The 22250-nt window shown below is 58.0% G+C and overlaps 1 protein-coding gene across 6 annotated transcripts in view; it reads left to right on the forward strand.

Annotated features, from left to right (window-relative positions):
- HPCAL1 (hippocalcin like 1) overlaps positions 1-17536 on the forward strand; it is a 109664-nt gene extending 92128 nt beyond the window's left edge. For all 6 annotated transcript variants that reach the window (XM_082745503.1, XM_082745505.1, XM_082745504.1 and 3 more), the window contains 3 exons: positions 11640-12035; positions 13806-13911; positions 16649-17536. In XM_082745503.1, coding sequence (XP_082601629.1) covers positions 11658-12035; positions 13806-13911; positions 16649-16746 — 582 coding nt within the window. In that variant the 5' untranslated portion in view covers positions 11640-11657 and the 3' untranslated portion in view covers positions 16747-17536. The remainder of the gene's footprint in view (positions 1-11639; positions 12036-13805; positions 13912-16648) is intronic.
- Positions 17537-22250: the final 4714 nt, after the last annotated feature.

A 22250-nucleotide genomic window follows, 5' to 3' on the forward strand; every position in this document is an offset into this window, starting at 1 on the left:
CAGTGAGGGGCAGGATAGCAGATAGCCGCGGAATGAATGAGCGAAGGGTCAGCATGTCCTGTGCTGTTTTCTCTAAGATGAGAGCACTCCCAGGGTGAAATCCTGGCTGTTCCAGGCACTGTTGAGTCGGAAAGGTCTTCGTCCTGGGAGCACCTCGCGCCCCTGACCAACCAGGCCTGGGTTCTCTTCTGCCGGCTCCGGGAAGCAGGCGGAGGCATTGGGACAGTCAGCGGCACGTGTATGCGTGATGTATGTAAGCCGTGTGTGTGGTGTGTGCATAGCGTATGTGCCACGTGCTATGGTAGGGTGTGGGGGTGCGTGTGTGTGTGCGTGTGCACCCTGTCCTGCACACATCTGAGCAGCCCAGCCTCCTCAGAATGCTGGAGGTCGCTCTGGGCAAATTCCAGACCTTTCTTTCAGTCTCTGCAAAGCTCCCTGTCCTTCTGGGCATTTGTCCTGTGCAGAAACCAGCTCCTACGTGGACCAGAACTGGGTAGAAGCCACAGACTCCCCAGAAGACATCATGCCCTTAGAGCAGAGCCCATCCACTCCCTGAGGGGTTCCCCCTCCTTCTCCCTCCCCTGGGGCCCGGTCACAGTGTCCATGGCCGGTGGGAGCGGAGCGGGGCTCACGGAGCCTCAGGTGGCTTTGCCAGACTCGCAACCCGGGCAGCGCGAGCTTGCTGGAGGCTCTGCTCTGCCCCCGGAGGACAGTCCTTCCCTTCTCTCCTTTTTTCTCATTTTCTCCTAAGAACAGAAGTTAGAATTTCAGGGACTCGGACCTGCACTGGTTGTATCTGGGCCGCTGGGATCCCAGGTTTTCATGCTCTGGGCTGGGCATGCGGGCGGGAGGTGAGTGCAAAAGCGCCGGCAGCCCGAGAGCCCTCGCCAGCCTCAGCCTCTAGTCTCAGCCCCAGCCTCAGCCTCCAGCCCCCAGCCTGGCTCTGCTCCATCCTGCAATGAAGCTCATTAAGCTCTTTTCCTGTATCCTAAAAGCTGTGATGTGACTTCCAGATACTTGAGGTTTTAAATTTGTTAGTCCTTTTATGCCTTCATCGCCCTCTACCCTCGCGGCGACACTTGTCACAGCGGCAGGCGAGGGCTGTTACTCCCGTTTACAGTTCAGGAAACTGAGGCCCAGAGAAGTTCTGAGACAGCTGAGACCATAAGGCACAGTAGGGGAGCCCGGGAAGAGCATAGGCTGCCCATTTTCCACACAGCCGCTGCCCCATGTGGCCCCTTCCGTGCACAGCCACCACCGAGCGGTCCCACGACGGAGGAGTGAGCAGATGCTGGCCTGAGGCACTGAACCTGCGACCCACCGCACCCCAGAGCCTGGCTCCGGGGCAACCCCCACCTCCCAGGAAGGTGCCCCGCTGGCCAGGGTGTATAGGCACCGCCTGTGGGTTTCCCTCCCACGGGGGTTGGGAGGACGGGGGTCCGCATCCTCGAGCATCAGTGCAGAATCCGGGGCTCCCTCGGTCACATGCCTTGCAGATCTGTCCCACGCAGGCAGGGCCGGTGCTGGAGTCATTCTGCGGCCGGACACGTGCAGCCTGGAGGCATTTGTGCTGACGTGTGAGGGCTGGCGTCCCAGATCTCCACACCTGAGAAGCACAGCTGAGCCGGGTGGGCACCCCGCCCCCCAGCTCTGTGCCCCCAGGGCTGACTGGGGCACAGAGGGGGCCGGAGGGGGGCAGTGGGACCCCTGGCTGAGGGCCACCTAGCTGGGGTGTGTTCACAGATGGAGAGAGGGGGTGATTTGGTGATTGGACCCCGGGGTCTGACATGCCCCAGGCAGGCCCTCTGCTCAGCTATGGCTATTCCCGTGCCAGTAAATGGAACTTTCCTAATTATCAAGTCTGGATTACAGAATGTCTCTCTTGGAGCTTCAGATCTGGGCAAGAGAGTGCTTTAACGTCCTGATCTGTGATGTGCCTTCCTGGGTCCCCTGATACTGGGGAAGTCACAAAATGTTGGGGCAAGAGGGTCCTAGAAGAAACCCATTTACTCATTCATCAGCTCCTCCATTCAGGCACTGTGCTAGGCCCTCGGAACCCACAACCCTTACTGCAGGTGGATTTACCGAGCACCGAGCCCTGTTCTGGGCAACGTGGGGATACAGAGGAACGAGAGGAGACAGTCAATAAAGGTGTCAGTGTGGTGCCAAGGAGTAGGGAACGCTAGGACAAGGGGGCGGGGTGAGGGACCAGAGCGTGAGGGCCGATGCTATTTGAGATGGGTTCCTTGGAGGAGGCACCCCCAAGAAGACTCGAGCAAAGACGTGAGCGTTGAGGGAAGGCACCTTGAGACCAGGTGGAGGGAGCAGCACACGGCAAAGGCCTTGTGGCTGGACAGGGCTTCGGCGTGAATGAGGTGTTCTCTTTCCACAGTAAGCTCACGGACCAGTGAGGGAAAGACACAAGTAAACGGTGTTATAAAGGCTGAGGTCATGATAGAAATGGGTTAAAAATTGGTATTGGGATGCCAAAGAAAGAGGAATTGTTGGGGGCTGGGACGCACAGCCCCGAATAGGGAACTTGTGAGCTGGGCTTTGGAGGTTGAGTAGAAGTTCGCTGGGCAGCTGAGGCGAGCAGTCACATGGACAAACCAGTGTTGTCGGAGGCACGAGATGTGTGGGGAAAGCCGCCCCCAGTTTCCGCCGCGTTGGCAGCTTCTGCGGGGGAAAGAACGGCCTCTTGGGAGTTTCTCTCTCCTCTTCGCCACCTCCTTTCTCTGAGCTCATCCAGGGCATTCCAGCCTGCGCTGAGTGGAGAGGAAGGCTCCAGACAGGGAGGGGAGCTCTAGGTCTCAGCCAGATCCCTCCCTCCCTCCCTCCTTTCTTTTATTATTATTTTTTTTTATAGCTTTTGGGGAGTCATGAGGATTTAAGCTTCGGGGGATGGGTGCCGAAGTCCAGAGGGCTTCCAGCGGGGTTTCTCAACCAAAGCTCACTGGCCTGGTAAGCTGGATGCAGCAGATTTCCAGGAAGCCCTCTGAAAATGGGCTCCTGGAGGTCAGAGGGCTAAGTTGGGACCTGGGTTGCTCTCTGTAACTGAGCTCCCAAGGGGTCTGCCACTGCCGGCCTCTGTCCCCCTGATCTCATTCAGGGGCTTCCTGAGAGAATACTTTCTACCGCTTCTGATCCTCAGCTGTATAAGGACCTGGGCCATCACTGTAGCTGGGCTCTAGGAAGGTTCTCGAAAATGCTGTAACAGAACTTGTGACTGATTGGGAAATGGAAATGCCACGATCTTTCTTTCATGGGTACCTGCCCCAGCTGGGTGGCAGTTAGTAATGGGCCTGTCAGCAGGGTGGTCATGAGTTTCAAGAGTCCCTGTGTGGTGGCCCCAGATCTGCAGGGCCCCAAGGTTCTTCCCAGGGCTGAGCAGCCAGTAGGAATGGAACATCGGCCACGTTCATGTGTCATTTTTCTAGTAGCCACGTTAAGAAGGTAAAATGAAACAGAGGAGATGAAGGTTATCAACATGATTCATTTAACCCACGATATCGCAGACGGTGTCACTTATCACTCCACATGTCATCAGGATAGCAAAATCATGATGAGCTAGTTTACATTATTTTTATGTGGGAAGTCCTCAAAGGCCAATGTGTGCCTTACTCTGTGGGCACATCAGCGAATTTAGACGGGCCACATTTTCCATGCTCAAGAGCCACATGAGGCTGGTGATTACTGTACTGGGCAAATCTAGGTTATAAACAGAGAAACTGAGGCACCAGCGATGCAGAGGAGGTGGGAAGGGGGGATGGGCGGGGGAGGTGGGGTCTCCAGTCTGGAGGAGTCCGCCTGCCTGCACGCACCAGGGTCCACCCAGCCGCATTGCAGCCTGAGCTGCCCCAAGGGTGCTGTTCCTGCTGGGGGCAATCCGGCAATGGTCACAGACCCTTTGGGACAGGACTGGCCCCCTCCTCAGACCAGCTGCACTAGAAGCCAAGGCTGCCTGCAGCTTGCCTCTCACCCGCTTCCTTGGAGAAGAGAAGGGCCAATTCAGCATTTGTCCATTTGTTAATGAGTCACCAGAGCAAACTGCCCGTTTTCTGTGGGTCCCTTCAGCCCCGACTTTCCTGTTCGACCCCAGGCAAAACAAGCTCTCATCCCCAGAAGAGCCCGAGGGTTGCTTGAAGTTCAGATTCACCGCGGATCCCAGCCCTCCCCCCTGCCCCCCAGCCTCATCCTGACTTTGGCCTTTCCTAAGGGCTTGCTTCCTCTGAGTGCTTGTAAGTCTGCTTGGCCCAGGGAGCTCTGGAGATCTAACCTGATGAAAGCATTTTATTATTTTTTTTTTTAAGATTTTTAATTTATTTGACAGAGAGATCACAAGTAGGCAGAGAGGCAGGCAGAGAGAGAGAGAGAGGAGGAAGCAGGCTCCCTGTGGAGCAGAGAGCCTGATGCGGGGCTTGATCCCAGGACCCTGGGATCATGACCTGAGCTGAAGGCAGAGGCTTTAACCCCCTGAGCCACCCAGGCGTCCGAAAGCATTTTAAAGCGATGGCTGCAGTGTCGACCCACGCCGTCAGCCAGTGTGATTAATGCACACGCTCGGTACTAGGTTCCCTGGAGCCTCACCAAGCATTTGGAAGAACTACGCCATTAAAAAGGCTTTAATTTGCAGGCGATACCTACTTCGGGTTAAATATTTTCACAGGGCTCCCCAGCTACATGTTTGCGCTTTTTTTTTTTTTTCTCTCGGAACAATTTAGCACATTAAGAACGATAGATGGAGTAAGCGAGAGCCAGAGAGACGGACGGATGTAAGTGCTACATTAACCGTCTCCTCATTCTTCCGTTACTGGGAATGAAAATGCGATCTTTGATGCATTCTGAAGGCTGTTGGCTGTCTGATCCGAGCCCTGCTTGATCACGAAGCTTTTCAAGCGGAGTGAGACGGTGGCTCTGATCCCGAATTGATCACCCTTCCTGGCACACCCATTCTTCACCCCATCCGTCAGCGGAGATGAGAGATTTTCTGGTCTACAGATGAAGGATGGTGTGTGCCTGAGCACCAGGGCTGTGGGGCCATTTCTGCTGAGAAAGGGGATGGTTGCTTTGTCTCTGCAGAAAGGCTGGCTTGTTAGCCTCCTTCTTCCCAGCCAGCCAGTCATCAATAACGGTTCCTTGGCGTGATTAGTAAAAGAGGGGTCACTGTTCATGCAGCGTCCCCCCGTCCTGGGTCCCTGGGCAAGGAAGGGACCCCAGGGAAGGTCACAGATGAGTTCGTGCTTCATGGAAACCTCACTTGTGTCTAAGATGGAGATAAGATAACATTGCCCCCTCCCAGCCTGGCCAAGGTGGCCCCCGCCTTCCCAGCGCCTGGACTTTGCCTAGAGGTAGCCTATGGGCGTCGACCTCCAGTGGCTTTTTGGTTTGGTTTTATTTGTTGTAGTAGGCTCCATGCCCAGCGTGGAGCCCAGTGTGGGGCTTGAACTCACAGCCCTGAGATCAAGACCCGAGCAGAAATCACATGTTGGTCATGTGACCAAGGAGCTACCTAGGCTCCCTGACCTCCAGGGGCTTTTAAAGTCCTCCTTATAGGGGCACCTGGGTGGCTCAGTGGGTTAAGCCTCTGCCTTCGGCTCAGGTCATGATCCCAGGGTCCTGGGATCGAGCCCCGCATGGGGCTCTCTGCTCAGCGGGAAGCCTGCTTCCTCCTCTCTCTCTGCCTACTTGTGATCTCTGTCCAATAAATAAATAAAATCTTTAAAAAAAAAAAAAAGACCTCCTTATAGTTGGGGTTCATTATCAAAGGAGCAAGACTGATACAAAGCGAAGTTAACAAGCAAAGCTTTATTTGTGCCAAGCATCAAGAATCGACTGACCGGTCAGGGCCGCCCGTAAAGAGAACGACCCCTCCCAATCTCACAGGCTACCTTTTACTGGGTAAAACCGCAACCCATATCTTGTTATTTTAACCTACCGGGTTTGTGTGTCTTTTCACTCTGGTCATAATTGGCGCCCAAGTTTGGCAGCCAAAAGGCGGGGTTTACATTCTTTGGTGGTTAGGGAGGTTGCATATGTGCTTTTTACTGATTAGATGTTTTCATCTGGCCTGACTTGTCCTTGTATTCTGGGTTCTGTTATCAGGGACTAGCCAACTATGCTTTACTGGTTTCCTGGACTTGCTTTAAAGTAAGTTCTTCTCGGGGGGAGGGTTAATTTAAGTTTACCACACAAACAACAAAATGGCTGTTTAACCAAGATGGAGTCGCTCTGGCTAAGTAGAGCCTTACACTTATCTTTTGGTTTTGATTACGCATGCCGTCTTCCTAGGCAGACTGCCTAGCCCCCCGTCCCTGTGGGAATGTAATCCTTTGTCCCAGGAGCACCAGCCACCCCACCCTGACCCCATCCATAGGCACCTGTCTGGTAACTGCCTGAGCACATCGAGAACAAGAAGGTGCATCCCTGGCCATTCTGAGGGCCTGATGGGCTCCAGGAGACTGCACCCCCTGTGTGCCCAGCCTGGCGCCAGGCCCCGAAAACATGCTGATGGCCCCCACTTCTGGGCTTGAGTTTTTGGGGTACAGAGCACCGGCTTGGGGACACGTGCGGGCAAGCATCCCCACAATTAAATGACTCAGGACCCAGTGCAGGGTGAGGTGGGGCACACCAACATGTAGACCTCACATTTCCAGAATCTTCCAGGGAATGCTGTATTCCCTTCCTGGACTCCTTCGCCTTCCTTGGGAGGGGTCACCGCTTGTGGTGAGAGACTCCCCCACCTGGACCTCCAGACCCAGGGATCTTAGACTGTCAGACCAGGAAGAAACCCTAGTTTGGGAAGGAGGCCTTCTCCCCGCACGCAGCCTCTCAGGAATACCCTCCACCCCCCATTTGGAAGCACTGTGAGAGGGGGGCTGGGCAGGACTCGCAGTCTTGTGGGTCAGTTCGGGGACATGCGTGGGAGGGAGCTGGCAAGGCGTGAGGCCACCCCCCCGGGTGCACCGCTGAGCTCTCTCTGCCTGTGACCTTCCAGCTTTGGGTTGACGGTACTGGTCCCTCTCCCTAATCTGGTACCTTCCTCTCCATAAACATGTGTTGTCTCAGGCAGAGTAAGTGTTGGGGGTTTGGCGTTTCTGTCGGATCTAAAAGAACAAAAATCACACACACATCCTGAGGCAGACCGACAGCATCATTCTGAGTGTGGATTTGGTCTTCAGGAGGTGAGTGGACTCTGAAGGGACCTATCCTGAGCCCGCGGAGCCTAGAACTTGACCGAAGGCCGCTTGTTTCCATGGTGAAAGAGACAGGATGCTAATCAGGGTAAAGGATGAGCCATTAACGATCCAACGCGGCCCGGTGAAGGTGCTGTCCGTGGCCACGTGTCCATCGCGTGGACCCTCCCGTGGCCACCTGGCCCTCCCGTGCTGCCCACTGCAGGGTGCCGGGCGGGGGCCGGACAGCCCGGGCTGAGTGCTGGCTTTGCCTCTGGAGCCTGCTGGCAGGGTGGGAGGGAGGCCATGGGAGCCTCCCGGTGCCTGGCCCCACAGACACTAATGGCATCTGCTGACTCAGTCCGTGGCCAGGGGCAGCTGAGCTAGCATCCTGGGGCTGTCATAACCAAGTAACACAGACCGGGAAGCTTCAGAAACATTATTTTCTGACAGTCCTGGAGGCCAGAAGTCTGAGACCAAAGTGTCACGGGTTTGGTCCCTTCTGAGGCTTCTCCTGGCTTACAGACGGCTGTCTTCTTGCTGTGACCTTGCATGGCCTTCCGTCTGTGTCTGTTTTCTTTTTAAAGATACAATTTTATTTATTTGAGAGAGAGAGCACAAGAGAGAGCATGAGCAGAGAAAGAGACTCCCCGCTGAGCAGGGAGCCTGATGTGGGGCTCGATCCCACGACCCTGAGTGACCTGAAAGCAGACACGTAACCAACTGAGCCACCCAGATGCTCTTCCTTCTGTGTCTCCTAAGGGCCCCAGTCACATTAGGTCAGGACCCACCCCTATGACTTCATTTGACCTTAATTACCTCTTAAAGACCCCGTTTCCAAATGCATTCGCATTCTAAGGTGAATTTGGGGGTTCCGTCCAGAACGGCGGCCGGCCCACCCTGCTCACGCTGGTCCTCTCCTGCTGCGCCCCGCATGGTATGATACGCCCCCTTTGGGGACACGGGGACACACGCTGCTGCTGGCGGGAACAGCGCCGGGTCTGGCAGACGGAGTGAAGAACAGGGACGAGCAGGTGCGGAAGGAACCATCCGAGGCCCAGGCCCACCGTGTGCGGGGCTCTGCGGCCGCGGAAGCTGCAGATGGGAAGCCCCATGGGGAGACCCCGGACAACTGTTGGGATGCCCACCCGGTCGCTGGCTGAGACATGCCACAACTGGAGGAGAGCATGCCGTATCGGGGCTCCGAAAGCAGCTGAACTGATGGAAGGGTTGGAAGTGAACCCGTTTCAGGCCCAGGTGCCTCTGACGTGGAAGTGCTCAAAGCCCTCGGGGTGTCGCAGGTGGCGTCTGGGAGCCCTGGGGTGGGGGGAGTGCTGCTCAGTGCTCCGAGGACACAGAGAGGCGAGGCTGCCAGCAGGAAGCCACGTGGCGCGTCACCCTGTGGGGGGACTCTCGGGCCACCCGCCGGGCCAGCTGGGCTCCAAGTTTTGCCGTCCCAAATTTGCCATGCAGAAGTCCCAAGTGACAGGAGGAGGCCAGGAGGCTGTTTAAACAGAGCGGACAAAGCAGGGGTGCGGCTGGCAGGTTAATAAAGGGACCCTCACAGGAGCAGAGAAAGCACGTGCGAGCTGGGCCGGAGAAGGGTGCCCTGGGGACAGAGAGCGCGGAGGGTGTCCGTAGCCCTGAGCTCTGAGGGCTCTCCCTGCGGCCTGGCCTGCCCGCTCAGTGGCTTCTGTGGGGTCACCTTTGGGGGATCCCCACGCTGCACCAGGGGTCTCCCGGACTCCGAGCTCCCCTCCGTGTGTGTAGACATGTGTGCTCGAGAACACGCCCCCAGGAGGCTGGCGTGGGCAGGGGGTGCCTCAGCGAGGGGACCAGCCGCGGGGCAGGTCTCAGGGTCACGCCCAAGGCTGGGCGGGAGAGCCTGTGGGTGGACAGATGGACAGGCAGAGAAGGATGGGCACCTGGCCTAAGGCCCTGACAACACCCACGTGGCTTCTCCCTGTGCCCTCAGCTCCGGTCCTTGGGTTTGGCAGGCAAGGCCATCCCAGTTCCCTGCCATCAGGCCGCCAAGGGGACACCCGGAAGGGCCGGGGAGCTGGTCCAGTGGGGCCCCAAGAGCATGACAGAAAATGCAGAATCCAGAGGCAGCTGCAGCCCCAAACCTGGCCTGAAGGTTTCCCAGTGGACCGAGATCCAACCTGCTTTTTGGTTGGTTTTCCTTCTCCCGTCAGACATCTTGATTTCCACATTCACCTTTATTTTTCACGTAGGAATCACAGTGGTCATTACCAAAAAAAAAAAAAAAATCTTATTAATTAACTGAGTTTCCAAAGGGACCAGAAGCAGAATCAGCGACCTGTGAACGCCAGGTCTTTGGGGGCCTTCCAGACGGTGCCGCTGCACGTCCTCGGGTGGGTCAGAGAGCTGGCTGGTGAAGGCATGGGGTTCCCTGACCTTGAGACCTTGACTTCCTGTGACCTCTCAGCTCCTGTGGAACGAAGGTCATGTGTGCCCTCGTCCTAGGACATGCTGCACTTGGTGAGGTGACCTCGCAGGTTCTGCGTGAACTGGAGTGAGGCAAGGACGGCTCCCCCAGGGCGGGTCCTGCCCTGACAACTGGCTTCCTCAAACATCGGCTCACTTCCGCTTTTTTAGATCAGCCTATAGGTCAGGGCCGAAAGCAGAGATTGTAAACCCTGACATTGTACAAATGGTGGTTCTCAGAACAGAAGCTGATGAAGAAAAGCAGAGATCAGTAACTCGGTCTTACGGAGAGAGAACCAAGAGGGAAGTTTCTTAATGAAGAAATAGAGGTCGGGCTACTTTTATGTTTGTTTGTTTATTTTTAGAGATGCTATTTATTTATTTATTTATTTGAGAGAGCGTGAGTGTGCCCATGAGCAGGGGGAGCAACAGCAGGAGGGGGAAGCAGCTCCCCACGGCGCAGGGAGCCGGGGCAGGACTGATCCCAGGACCCCGAGATCATGACCCGAGCCGAAGGCAGAGGCTTAACCAACAGAGCCTCGCAGGTGCTCCTTGTATGAAGATACATGCACAGAGGTCAGCATTTTAAAATTGCAAAAAGATTTACAATAAAAACTCCCCATTCCAACCTTGTCCATCAGCCGTCTCTCTCTAGACAATGCCACATCCTAACGGGTCCTTGCAGACACGGAAACACGCATGTGTACATGGTTTTCTGTCTTTTTCACAAAGGGCAGCAAACTCTGTGCTGCTGCGCACTTTCTCTTTTCACTTAAAAACATGTCTTGGTTACCGCTTCTCAGTACGCGGTGATGGACGCCTGGGTTGTTACAGAAATCGGGGCAGCAAGCCCAGCATGGGTACGCTGTTTGCCCGGCTGGAGTATCTGTAGCTACTCCTCCGAATGGAAGAGCTGGGCATTTGCAGCTTTGGAAAGACATGGCCAGGCTGCCCTCCATAGAAGTTAGGAAAGGAACTTGAACTATGTAATTTAAAGTCATAAAGGGGCACCTGGGTGGCTCGGTCAGTCAAGCGTCTGGCTCTCGCTCTCAGCTCAGGTCACGATCTCAGGATCGCAAGACCGAGCCCTGTGTCAGGGATCGGTGGCCGGGGGGGGTCTACCTGAGATCCTCTCTCCTTCTGCCCCTCCCCCCCCGATTGCACCTGCTTGCTTTCTCCCCCAAATGAATAAATAAAATCTTTTTTAAAAGATAAAGCTGTATAGATAAATAAAAACAGGGATATGTATCATAAAGCTAATAAAACCCAGGGGGGAGCCAGGAGGACATTCCAGGGAGAAGACACGAGCTCCGGCTGTCCTCTTACTGGATGGGGGTGCGGTGCACACTGTTTGGGGTTCGTAAATACAGAAGCAGTTCCAAGCGGGCGTCTCTGGGATGGGGGCGGGAGACATTTCAATTTGATGGTCTCCTCTTCTGTATGTTTGAAAAATGATGGCTGTTCCGTGTTACCGTCAGAGCCGGACCATGAAATGAGCTGAGGAGGTGACAGTGGGTCAGCGTGAGGCCGCCGTGTCACTGCGGATCCGTCCTCCCTCCCGGCCTCGTGGGGAGCTGCACGGGAGGCACGTCCCGCGCTCCCGCGGCGCCCGATTTGTTACTGGTCCTGTTCGGGAAACGTCGTGGGCTGCTCCGCCCTAATTCTAGAGCCACCCTGCCCCGCCTCCCGCCCCAGGGAGCTTCTCAGAGACAAACAGAGAGGGGACACCTTCAGAGTTTCTGGACTCCTGTTCCAAAAGCAGGACGTGGTGCCGAAGAGGAGAGAGCCGGCCAGATCCCAGGGTCACGGGTGCGCTCGGCCGGCAGCGGGAGCACCTCATTCCACTGATTTAGGGTGAATCCCGCCCCTCCCCTCCATTAACACATTCCAGGAGACAGGATGTGCCCACGAGTGGTCCCCCTCCCCGCAGGGCATTCGTGCACAGTGGGGGACTCTCCACGCAGCAACCCCTCCCCGGGGACCCGCTACTGCTGACCCCCCCCCCCCCCCGTCTTGCAGGGGTGACCAGCTGCCGCCATGGGCAAGCAGAACAGCAAGCTGCGGCCCGAGGTGCTGCAGGACCTGCGCGAGAACACGGAGTTCACCGACCACGAGCTGCAGGAGTGGTACAAGGGCTTCCTGAAGGACTGCCCCACCGGCCACCTGACCGTGGACGAGTTCAAGAAGATCTACGCCAACTTCTTCCCGTACGGTGACGCCTCCAAGTTCGCCGAGCACGTCTTCCGCACCTTCGACACCAACGGGGACGGCACCATCGACTTCCGGGAGTTCATCATCGCGCTGAGCGTCACGTCCCGGGGCAAGCTGGAGCAGAAGCTCAAGTGGGCCTTCAGCATGTACGACCTGGACGGCAACGGCTACATCAGCCGGAGCGAGATGCTGGAGATCGTGCAGGTAGGGCCCCGCCCCTGCCCGCCCCGGGTCCCTCGGATGCCACCTGCCCCCTGCCCCAGCATGGACTGCCTGTCACCTGGCCAGGGAGGTCCCTGCTGTAGGGATGATAAGACCCAATACTTCTAGAGCAGGCCTGGGCTAAGGGCAGGGTGGGGGGTCCTTCTCCGCATTTCATGAAGCCCGAAGCTCAGAGAGGGCATGTCCTAAGAATTAGCAGAGCTGAAAATCCTAAAGGAGAGGTCCCTTGCTCCCTGCTAAGCCCTTCTTGAGTCTCCGTATTCGAGATGGCGACACGCAGTTTGCCACGTCCCCAGGAGCGTGCTGCGGTAAAGGAAAACCGGAATATTAGTGGTCCCAGAGTAACAGGCTCTAACCCAGAAGGAACATCTCTCCTTGTGAGGCCTTTTTCCTCCTTCATGCCTTCATGCCTGTCAGTGGCAGGTGAGGCCATTTTCCAGAAAGAAATCCCGTTCGGTTCCCTTCACCGGCTGCCTGGGTTTGTGGGAGGGGAGAGAGCTAGAAGCTGCCGCTCCCTGGGGCCCCTGGAGCCGGGGGGATTCGGTTCTAGAATTCCCGAGAAGAGGCCTTCTCTGCATGTAAGGAACTTTGTGGCCCAGGAGCTAAGTCTTGAGCAAAGAGCGTCAACCCCATGAGCTCCCGCGCCAGCCGCACATGGCCTGAGGAGCGACCACCCCGCTGCCCCCTGTAGCTGGTTCTCATGCAGAGTAAGTCAGCACAGGTGGGGCCTGTGCGGCTCAGTTGTCCCTTCTGGTCCTTCACCGTAAGAGGCGGTGGGAGTGAGAATTCTTTCTCCCTGGAATCCTAGCCTACCTGTCACCCCTTTTGCAAACGGGCATGCCCATCGCTGGCTGAGCAGACTGGCCTGGCCAAAACTTGAGACACACCAGTGAGATTGTGCAAACAGCGAGTACAGGGTAGGGATGGGCGCCACGCCTGGGCGAATGGGATCTGGCTGCTGGGTGCCCCCACCACGTTCCCAAACCCCGAGACCCTTCCCCGTGGCCTCTCAGCCTACCAGTGGCATACTGACCTCCTATACCCTTCTCAGCATGGACTGGAGTTTTTAGTACTTTGGAAGCCAACCAAGACCTTGGAGAGGCTTGGTGCTGCTTTTGGCTCTGCCCTTGGGCGTGCTGCGTGGCCCAGTCCCGTGAGGATGTCCTGTCCCGGGGAGGTGTGCGCCTGTGCATTCTCCCTCCTTCTGGAGAGACCTGTGCAGTCCTGCTGCCGGTCCTTTCTGGGGGTCATGATGTGGTTCTCCCTATGGGTGTCGGGGGCGAAATCTTGCTTGTTTTAAGCAGAGGTCTAACAGTCACAGAGTGAAACGCACACAGCTGTGTGCTAGGGGACGGGGGTCGTGCACATATGCCCCTAAGACCACCACCCTTGGTGAGTTTCAGACATTCGCAGTCCCCCAGAAGCGTCCCTCAGGTGTCGTCCCGAGCACTTTCCGACCTACGACCCCAGACAGCCACCAGGCTCCGGGCTGTCACTGTGCTGTGGTTTCTCCTGCTCTTGAATGTCACATAAATTGGTCTGGCTTCCTTTGCCTGGTGTGCTGTCTGTGATAGTCCCCGTGGAACATTCTGGAAATGTTCCTCTAGAAAGCTGAGGAAGTGTCCTGAAGGCTGCTTGCATCCTGACCTCTCCATTTCTTTCTGTGGCCTGGGAAGAAGTTCACACCTGCCCCCACCTGCCCAGGAATGTTCCAGAATCTCGGAGCACATGCTTCTACGTGTCTCTTTGCAGGCTATCTACAAAATGGTGTCCTCTGTGATGAAAATGCCCGAGGATGAGTCCACTCCGGAGAAACGAACGGACAAGATCTTCAGGCAGATGGACACCAACAACGATGGTAAGAAGTGGGTGTGTGTGCGTATGTGTGAGTGTGTGACTGTGTGTGTGTGCGTGTGTGCGTGTGTGCAGGGCTACTGAGAGCAGAGGTTTGTTTAGAGCACTTCCCTCTCCCTCAGCAGCTCCTCAGGCCTCCTTCAGCTCCCCCTGGCCTGAGGGAAGAGGCTGGATTCAGTCAGGGAGACCCGGGTCTATGTCCTGGCTGTGTCCTCTGTGCCCCCTGTCCCCGCTGAGCCCTAGTGTCGTTTTAAAGTGCTTTTAAAATAGGAGAGACTGTCAGCCCCATGGATGTGTCCCCGGGACAGGGAGGCAGGGGCACTGATGGCACCTGGGCCCTTCTTGGGTGTGGGGGAAGGGTGCAGATCAAGGTCCCTGAATGGTGGGACCCTTGCTGTCCTCCTGAGATGGCAGGCTCCCCAGCGGCCCCCAAGGGCTCTGTTGGGGGACCGTGGCAGTGGGGCTCTGCAGGATCCACGTAAGCGCAGGCAGCTACGACCCGGTAGGTCCAGGCCTCCTGCCGGCTTTGTCAAGTGCAGTCTCAGAGTCAGGTTGGATTTGCTTTTGAGCAATAAAGAAATGGGACATTTAGAGTAGAAAAGGAAACACCCCCTGGGTTGAGCTGGAGATGAAAAACAAGCTAATGCATTAGGAAATGCTCTGTAAGGTCTGCAGCGCTTCTGGCAAATGGGTTTAAGGACCGAGCTGGCCCAGGGACAGGCTTACTGTGTGAGCACAGCGGCAGAAGGTACACCGGACGCAGCAGACGGCGTGGCGACGGTTCCCTAGTCATGGTCACCAGTGAAACAAGACAGCCTTGTGCCTGGCATTGCCCTTGGGCAGATTTAAAGCCTGGCTTCACCCTCCAGGGTAGTAAGACACAGCCTTCGGACTCCGATGGACCTGCACCGAGTCTTGGCTCTCCTGAGCCTTGGTTTCCTCCTCTGTGAAATGGGCATGATAAAGGCAGGCTCATGTGGTTGTGAGGATTCAGGGAGACGATACCCAGAGTGCTGTGAGCACAGAGCCCTGGGCATGGCGCTCTCGACCCCTCTCCCCTGCCTGGCTTCCCAGCCTGAGCTCCTCCCGCCGCTCCTCCAGAAGACCAACTGGGCCCACACCTTCCCAGATTGTTTGGGACCCCGAGTCTGTGCGCTGCGGTGCAGGGCACCTCTGTGAGCCCCGGTGTCCATCTGTCCCAGGCCTTGGTGCGGGAAGGGAGAGTTGCCGTTGGAGAGATGAAGGTGAAGTCTGGGGTGCTCAGGGGCACCCCTTCTTGAGGGGCTGCTAGAGTGGACAGGGCCCTGCACGTTGTCTTACCTTCCCTGCCATCCTCCCCAGGGGTCAGGGGGGGCCTAGCAGGTTGCCCCCAGCACAGCACTCTCCGTCCACACCCATCCCGGCCGTCAGTGTGAATGGAGACTGGCTGAGCGCCAGGAGCACGCCGACTGCTGCCAGACAGACCCAGACTGTGCTCATGAACCCCCAGAGCCCCTCGGGTCCCCCATCAGCCCCTCACCTGTCCTGCTGTGTACCAGGAGGAGGGGCTATGCTCTCAGAAGCTTCTCACTCTGAGTGATCGGAGATGGGGGAGTGGTGGGTAAAAGTCCCTACCAAGCACAGGAAAGCAGCAGAGCCCAGCAGCCGCTCTGTGCAGGCACAGGGTCCCGGAGAACATCTCCTCCATTGAGGGGGTGCTTCCCAGCCCATCCTTGAGCCTGGATGTTGTATTGTCTCCCCTGGGGCCAGCCTGCCTCTCTCCTGCTGGGGGCCAGGAGGAGGGGGTGTTCCTCTCGGGCAGTGGGCTTGCAGGAGGTCTCTGCCTGGAAGCTTCTGGATGCCTCTTCTGGCTCTCTGGCCCCAGCTCACTGAGCACATCTTCCAGACCAGGTCAGGGCTAAAGATCTTGAGACGTGGAAACATTGGTATCTTGCCTGTGGTGGCGTGGTACGGGCCACAGGCCTCTCGGTCCCTTTATTGCCGATCTGCGGGGTCACTGTCACTACGGCCTCACAGCTGCAGACTTCCCCAAGGCATAAGTCACTGGAACAGGGCCAGCTTCAGACCTAGGTCCTTCTGCTTTGCAGGGGGGAGTCCTGGGAGAGGGACCACTGAGAGGGGCCTGTGGGTGTCCCAACATTGGCTTCCCCCCAGAACTCACATCAGTTTTCAAATCCACTTCCTACTCCCGGTCCTAGCAGTAATGGGGTCGGTGGTGTGAGAGGGGCAGAGGATGCCCTAGGGCGTCACTGGCCAGACCCAGAGCAAGGCCAGCCGGCTCTAGGCCCCACCCCGGAGGGCGAGAGTCCCTCAGCAGAGAGCGATCCCGCCCGCGAGCCGCGAACCATGCCGCCACCAGGGGAGATCAGGCACTGGGCAGTGATGGGTGGGGGGGCCCCGGCTACCCCCCGACCCCCAGCCATGGTCCCCTCAGCTCCAAATCAGTTACGGGTGACTTTCTTCCCGGACGAGTCCCACCTTCCTTACGTAAAGCCTGGGGTGGCTTCCAAAAGGATTGACGTTGTCCCATAAGCCACAGCGCCTCCTTCCTTTTCATGTATAAATTATGCCCCTGGTGAAGTGCAAAGTTAGTGGAGTCCCACTTTGGCCCAGCTTCAGAAGGTGCGAGACTTGGACCAAAGGGGGCGTCCCCTGGTGTGGGAGCGTGGCGGGGACCTCCAGACGCATGACGAGTGCGGAGCCCTGGCTGACCCCCATTTCTCCTCTCTCCTGCGCCACAGGCAAGCTGTCCCTGGAAGAATTCATTAAAGGTGCCAAGAGCGACCCCTCCATCGTCCGGTTGTTGCAGTGCGACCCCAGCAGTGCCAGTCAGTTCTGAGGGGCCGGGCGCCCGGACGGTGGCGGAGGAACCCAGGCTCGTCTCGCCGTCTAAGCTTTGCTTGCAGAAGTGGATGCCGCCTCCACCTTTCCTGCTCGCCGGGGCCCAGGCGACCTGCCCGGCCTGGTGGCTGGGCCTCCCTCCTCCACCTGGCCTCCTCCTGTCCCCCTGCCCGGCCCCCCCGCCAGGGACGCCCCCCACCCCCCGGGGAGGTGTTGACACGCAGGGCTCACAGTTCCGGCTCCCGGGACATCTCCCCGCCCCAGGGAGCCCGGAGAACACCGCCGAGGACACGGATGGGACTTCCTGAGATCGAGACCAGGCCAGCTGCTGTACGTGGTGATGGCAGGTGGCCGTGGGCAAGCGGGGGACGAGAGCAGAGGGAGAGTAGACGGGCGAGCCCTCCCCGTGCATGGCCCCGCCTCGCTCGTGCGTTTCCTCTGACCAAAGCTGCTTGCACGTACGGATACTGTGGCCTCCTTCCTTTTCGTGTATAAATTATGCCCCTGGTGAAGTGACGTGTGCCGTGTAGGTCCCGTATTTCACGCCTCCGTTGCCTGTGATGCGTGGTTCCCCCCCCCCCCCGCCCCAGTGGCCCGTGATCCGCCCCCGAACCTGATTATTTTGTGGTATTTATGCGCTCTCTCGATCTGCCCGTTTCCAAGGAAATGCATGCGTGCCCAGTGCCGTGGCGACCATCCGTCCAGGTAGTGAACGCAGGCATCTGTGTAAGGTCTGTCCTCCCTGTTGATTGGTCTGGCATTTCCTGTATTAAAAATTATCAAATAAATGGAATTCTCGGAGTTTCGTGTTGGCCCCGGAGAGCCTCCGGGCTGCTCCAGACCCTCTGGTCAAGGCGGGTTCAGCGGGCTGCTGTCAGTCGGCTCGGCCCGCGTCCTGTCCCTGTGTCTGTTAAATCTTCGCAGCCTTTTCTTCAGTATCTGTCCCGTTTGTGCCAAGAAATGCTCATGGAAATAAAAGGTAACCATCCCTGGCAGGTCTGACTCTCAGGCCCCGTGAGGACAGAGCAGGGACCCGAGCCATTGGCACGGGCCTGGAGGGAGACCTGGTTTCTCAGCCAGGGGCTGGAGGGACACCTCTGGTCCCAGCAGCACAAAACCATGCAGGAGGTGTTTGTACTGTAATACGTTTGTGTCACACGTCAAGTTCAAAGGCAGCGTGCTGTAGGCTTGGCTAAGCCAGCCTCTGGAGAGAGCATATCCCTGCAGCCCCTGGGCACCCTCCCACCCCTGCCTACCACCCCACCACCTGATCTCTCATTTAGCTTTTGTCCTCACACTTGTCTCCTTGGGGTCCCCGCAGTCCAGCTGACACAGCATTCCACAGGCAGGATAAGAAGCAACCCTGTCTTCTCTTCTTCCAGGAGAGGGAGGAGAACTTTCCAGAATTCCCCCCACCAGCTTCCCCTCTCCTTGGCTGAAACCTAGGTCAGTGCCTTGGCAGGGGGGTGTGAGGTGACTGTGACTGGCCAGTCAAGAGGCACCCTTGGCTGAGGAGGGCCCACCTTCCCTGGAGGGCATGGCAGCGGGAAGGGTTGATCAGGACTGAAGTTGTATTTTCAAGACAGACGCCAGCCGCGTCTGTCACACCTGCCTTGGGCTACGGGGCCTCTCAGAGCCTCAGTGTCTTCTCCGGCGGACGGGCTGAAACGGAGAGGTAAGTGGGCAGAGCTTGAACTCGGAGCCTGCCTCCCAGGTGGGCAGGGGCGGTGGCTGTCCCGTTAGTGAACTCGAGCTGTCCCCGAGTGCCTGGCGAGTGCCTGGCGAGTCAATGGCACCGCCAGCGGCTTGTTCCCGGCGCGCCCCCAACTGTGGGCCTCAGCGGGCAGCACTCTCTGTGCTAGAAATGACAAGGTGGTGTTTTGACAACTCTGCCTGGGGGAGGGGGCCTCCCCGGGGCTCCCCTCCCATGAGGGACTTGAATTTTACAGAAGACATTAATCAGTACTGCCTGTTGGGGGCGCTTTGGGGCCAGGAATGGGGATAGGGCATGGATGGGAATGACCGCTGTCCCAGGACCATCCGGGGAAGCAGACCCAATCGGAGATCTAAACACACACGCACGCACACACACGCACGCACACACACGCTTATTATAAGGCATTGGCCCCCATGATTCTGGAAGCTGGACAGTCCCAATATCTGTGAGCTGGAGCTCCACCCTGGAGAACCCATGGCATCATTCCAAAAAGGGTCTGAAGGCAAGAGATCAGCATCCCAGTTCAAGACCCTCAGAGCAGAATTGCCCTTGACTGAGTCCTGCTCTGTTCAGCCCTTCAACGGATTGGCTGCGGCCCACCCACGTTGGGAAGGGCCATCAGATATCTGCTCTACTCAGGCGACTAACTGAAATGTCAATTTCATCCAGAAATACCTGCATAGACACACCCAGAATAATGTTTGACCAGGTATCTGGGCCCCCATGACTCAGTTAAAATGGCATATAAAGCTATCAGGGGTGTGTGGGTAGCACAGTTGGTTAAGCGTCTGACTTTTGGTTTTGGCTCAGGTTGTGATCTCACGGTCATGAGATCGAGCCCTGAATCGGGCTCTGCTCTCAGCACATAGTCTGATAAAGTTCCTCTCTTCTGCTCTCCCCTACCACCGCCCCTGCCGTGTGTGCTCTCAAATAAATAAATCTTTAAAAAATATATATAACCCCAAAGCTATCACAAGTGCTTCTGCCCAGATGTGAAGATGTGAGTCTGGGGGTCCTCTTCGACCCTGCCCCAGCAGGAGCTCACGAAAGTCGGTGTAGCCCACCACCCCGTCCGGCCAAGGACCTACAACAATAGGAACCACTCCTGAAGCTGGAACGTTGTTTCAGAGCTCAGGAGGGAGGCCTGGGATGTGGAGGGGAGAGTGGGAGGGCCGGGCTCCATGTCTAAGGTACTCATCTGGGCAGCTCAGGATCAAGGCCTGGGAAGGCAGGGCTATACCCCCTCATTCTCAACCCTGGCTTTACATTAATGCAGCCTGAGGCTTTCTCTGGGTAAGCTGGCCTCCTCTGTGGGAACTGGCATTAAGCCAGCAAGATGCGAGCCCCCATGTGCTGAAGGCCTCTTAGGCGGATACTGCTGAATGCGCTGCTGTAAACCTCCCATCAGCCTACAAGTTAGCCGTGACTACCTACGTGGTCCAGATGGCTGGCCTGGGGTATAGAGAAGTTGCTTGCTCCAGAAAGGGGTTGCAGATAGGGGCCTGCAGAGGACCCAAGTTGGGACGACTCCTAATCACGGAGTGGTCTTCAGACAGCTGAAGCCACCTTTGGGGCCCCATGTGTCTGGGGAAACGCAGGGGCTTGTCCCTGGGTCCCTAAGTAGGGCTCAGCTCGGGGGGCCCCCGGGCCTAATCCCCAACCCCGGCCGAGGCACTGCGCGGGGCACCGCTGGGGGCCGGGAGTGGGGGGCCGTCTGCTGTGCTCCCTACTCCCGTCCGGACCTTGTAGACCAGGTGGCTCCCCACTGGACCGCCAGCACTGGCTTCCAGTCCCATCACGGCCGCCTGAGGAGGGGACGTCAGACTTCTGATGGGGAGGTCAGACGCCTGCAGAAGGTCTTCCAGAGGAAGGAGAGTTTGTGCAAAAGTCCGTCCTGTCCCTGACCTTTCCCGGAGCTGCCCTGCCCCGGGTTACGGGCCAGCAGTGAGTGCATAGTCTGCTTCGAGGAGCCTAGGGGCCAGAGGGGAGACTTGGGCATCCAGAAGAAGGCCCCAGCTCAGAACTGGGCCTGACCGCCTCTAAGGGGACGAGGGGTTATGCGCCACCGACCGCCTCTAAGGGGACGAGGGGTTATGCGCCACAGAGCGGGGCGGTGGGCACAGGGCTCGGCCTATGAGGCCCAAGTCAGCTTCTCACCAGCTACCAGCCTTGGGCCATCCTGAGTCTGCTGAGCTGAGCTGGTGCCAGGCGCGGACTCCTTGTTGGCCGTTCCGTCGAGGGGCTGCCCAGCGCGAGGCCGGTGGAGGCGGGCAGTGGGTGTCGCAGGCAGTGGGGGGCCTGGCGCCTCTGCCGGTTTCCCTCAGCCCGGGGACCCTGGGGGTCCTCAGGGAGTCAGAGCCCTGTAGCATGGCCTTCTCCTGGGCATGGGGGACATCCAGAAGACCTCTGAGAGGACAAGGGGTGAGAGTCGAGTAGACGTGGGAGACGCAGTGGTGCAGGAGCCCAGTGAGCCTGGGCCTGGACGGAGGCGTGTTTATGCGGGAGCTGCTCCCGAGGGAGCGCTTGGGACATGGCCACATGGGACGCCACCCAGAGTCAGGGCCCAGAAGAGCCTTGGGGTGAGTGCCGCCTGGCTAGTGCAGGGACCTGGCGAGGGAAGGCAGCTGCCTGCGGAGGGCAAACTTCCCCTCCGTCCCCTACAGGACTCTTTCCAGAAGCTTCTGAGACTCCCTGGGGTGGGGGGACACCTCTGGGCTCAGACCCAAAGGGGAGCCATCTCTGAGGAACTGCCAGGCCACCTGACTCCTGCAGTTTACGAGAGGGCGCACTTGGGCCCGTCCTGGCTGGTCTCGCCACATGTGGGCTGGGTGTGTCCCCATCTCCCACATGTGCGCCACACACACACCCTCCACGTCCCTGTTCTCCAGGGGACGCTGCTGCTCTGTTTCCAAGGGTCTCTGTGGTGCACGTGCTCCACCTGGTGGCGAGCAAAGAGGAGACTGGGGAGGGGAGGGGACGGGTCCCAGGGACATGCCTCCGGCTCCCAGTGCTCTACGAGCCATCAGCCAGGCCCCTCAGGCTCGCTCAGGTCCCACAAGTCATTAGCAGAATGAGAACTAGCTGCATCACGGCCCCCAGACCGTGCCCCTTGCCCTGGATGTGTGTGCATGTGTGTCTGTGTGTGTCTGTGTGTCTGTGGACCAGTGGTGTGTTTGGTTCCGGAGCCTCCACAGATGGGAGCCTGGCTGGGCCAGGCTGGAGCGTGTGTCCGTCCCGTGTGGAGGGGTCACAGTCACACAGTCGGGCATGTCCCACGCAGATGTGGCGTCCAGGGTCCGCTGCACCTGGCCTGGGCCTGTGTGGGCAAGTGGCTGGCTCCAGAAGACGGGGTGAGGCTGTGTTGAGTGGTAGCCCCGGCCGCCCATCCTAGTGTGTGGGGCAGAAACCCCTGTGCCCTCAGCCCAGCCCGGCTTGGCTGCTGGGGCTCCTGTCCCCAGTTTCGAGGACAGCGGCCTTCCTGCCTCGTCCTCCCTGAACCGCATGCTTACCCACACTCCGGGCCCTTTTCAAGACTACATGCAAATACCCCTTCCTCCAAGAAGCCATCCCTGACTCCTCCCAGATGGCTTATAGCCCCCCAGGCTCCCCTCAGTCACAGCACCGCTTCCGCTTCCTTCATACTGACCTCTGGTTGTCCAACCCGCTCCTCCCTTTGTCCTTGGATCCAGTGCCTGGCCCAGCATGGGGTTAGCGACGGGGAATGATGACTGAGACTCAGCACGTGGCCCGTCCCTATTCCCTGGAGCTGCAGGGAAGCCACGGCC

This window comes from Mustela nivalis (genome assembly GCF_964662115.1).
Source record: "Mustela nivalis genome assembly, chromosome: 8".
Classification (NCBI taxonomy): Eukaryota; Metazoa; Chordata; class Mammalia; order Carnivora; family Mustelidae; genus Mustela; species Mustela nivalis.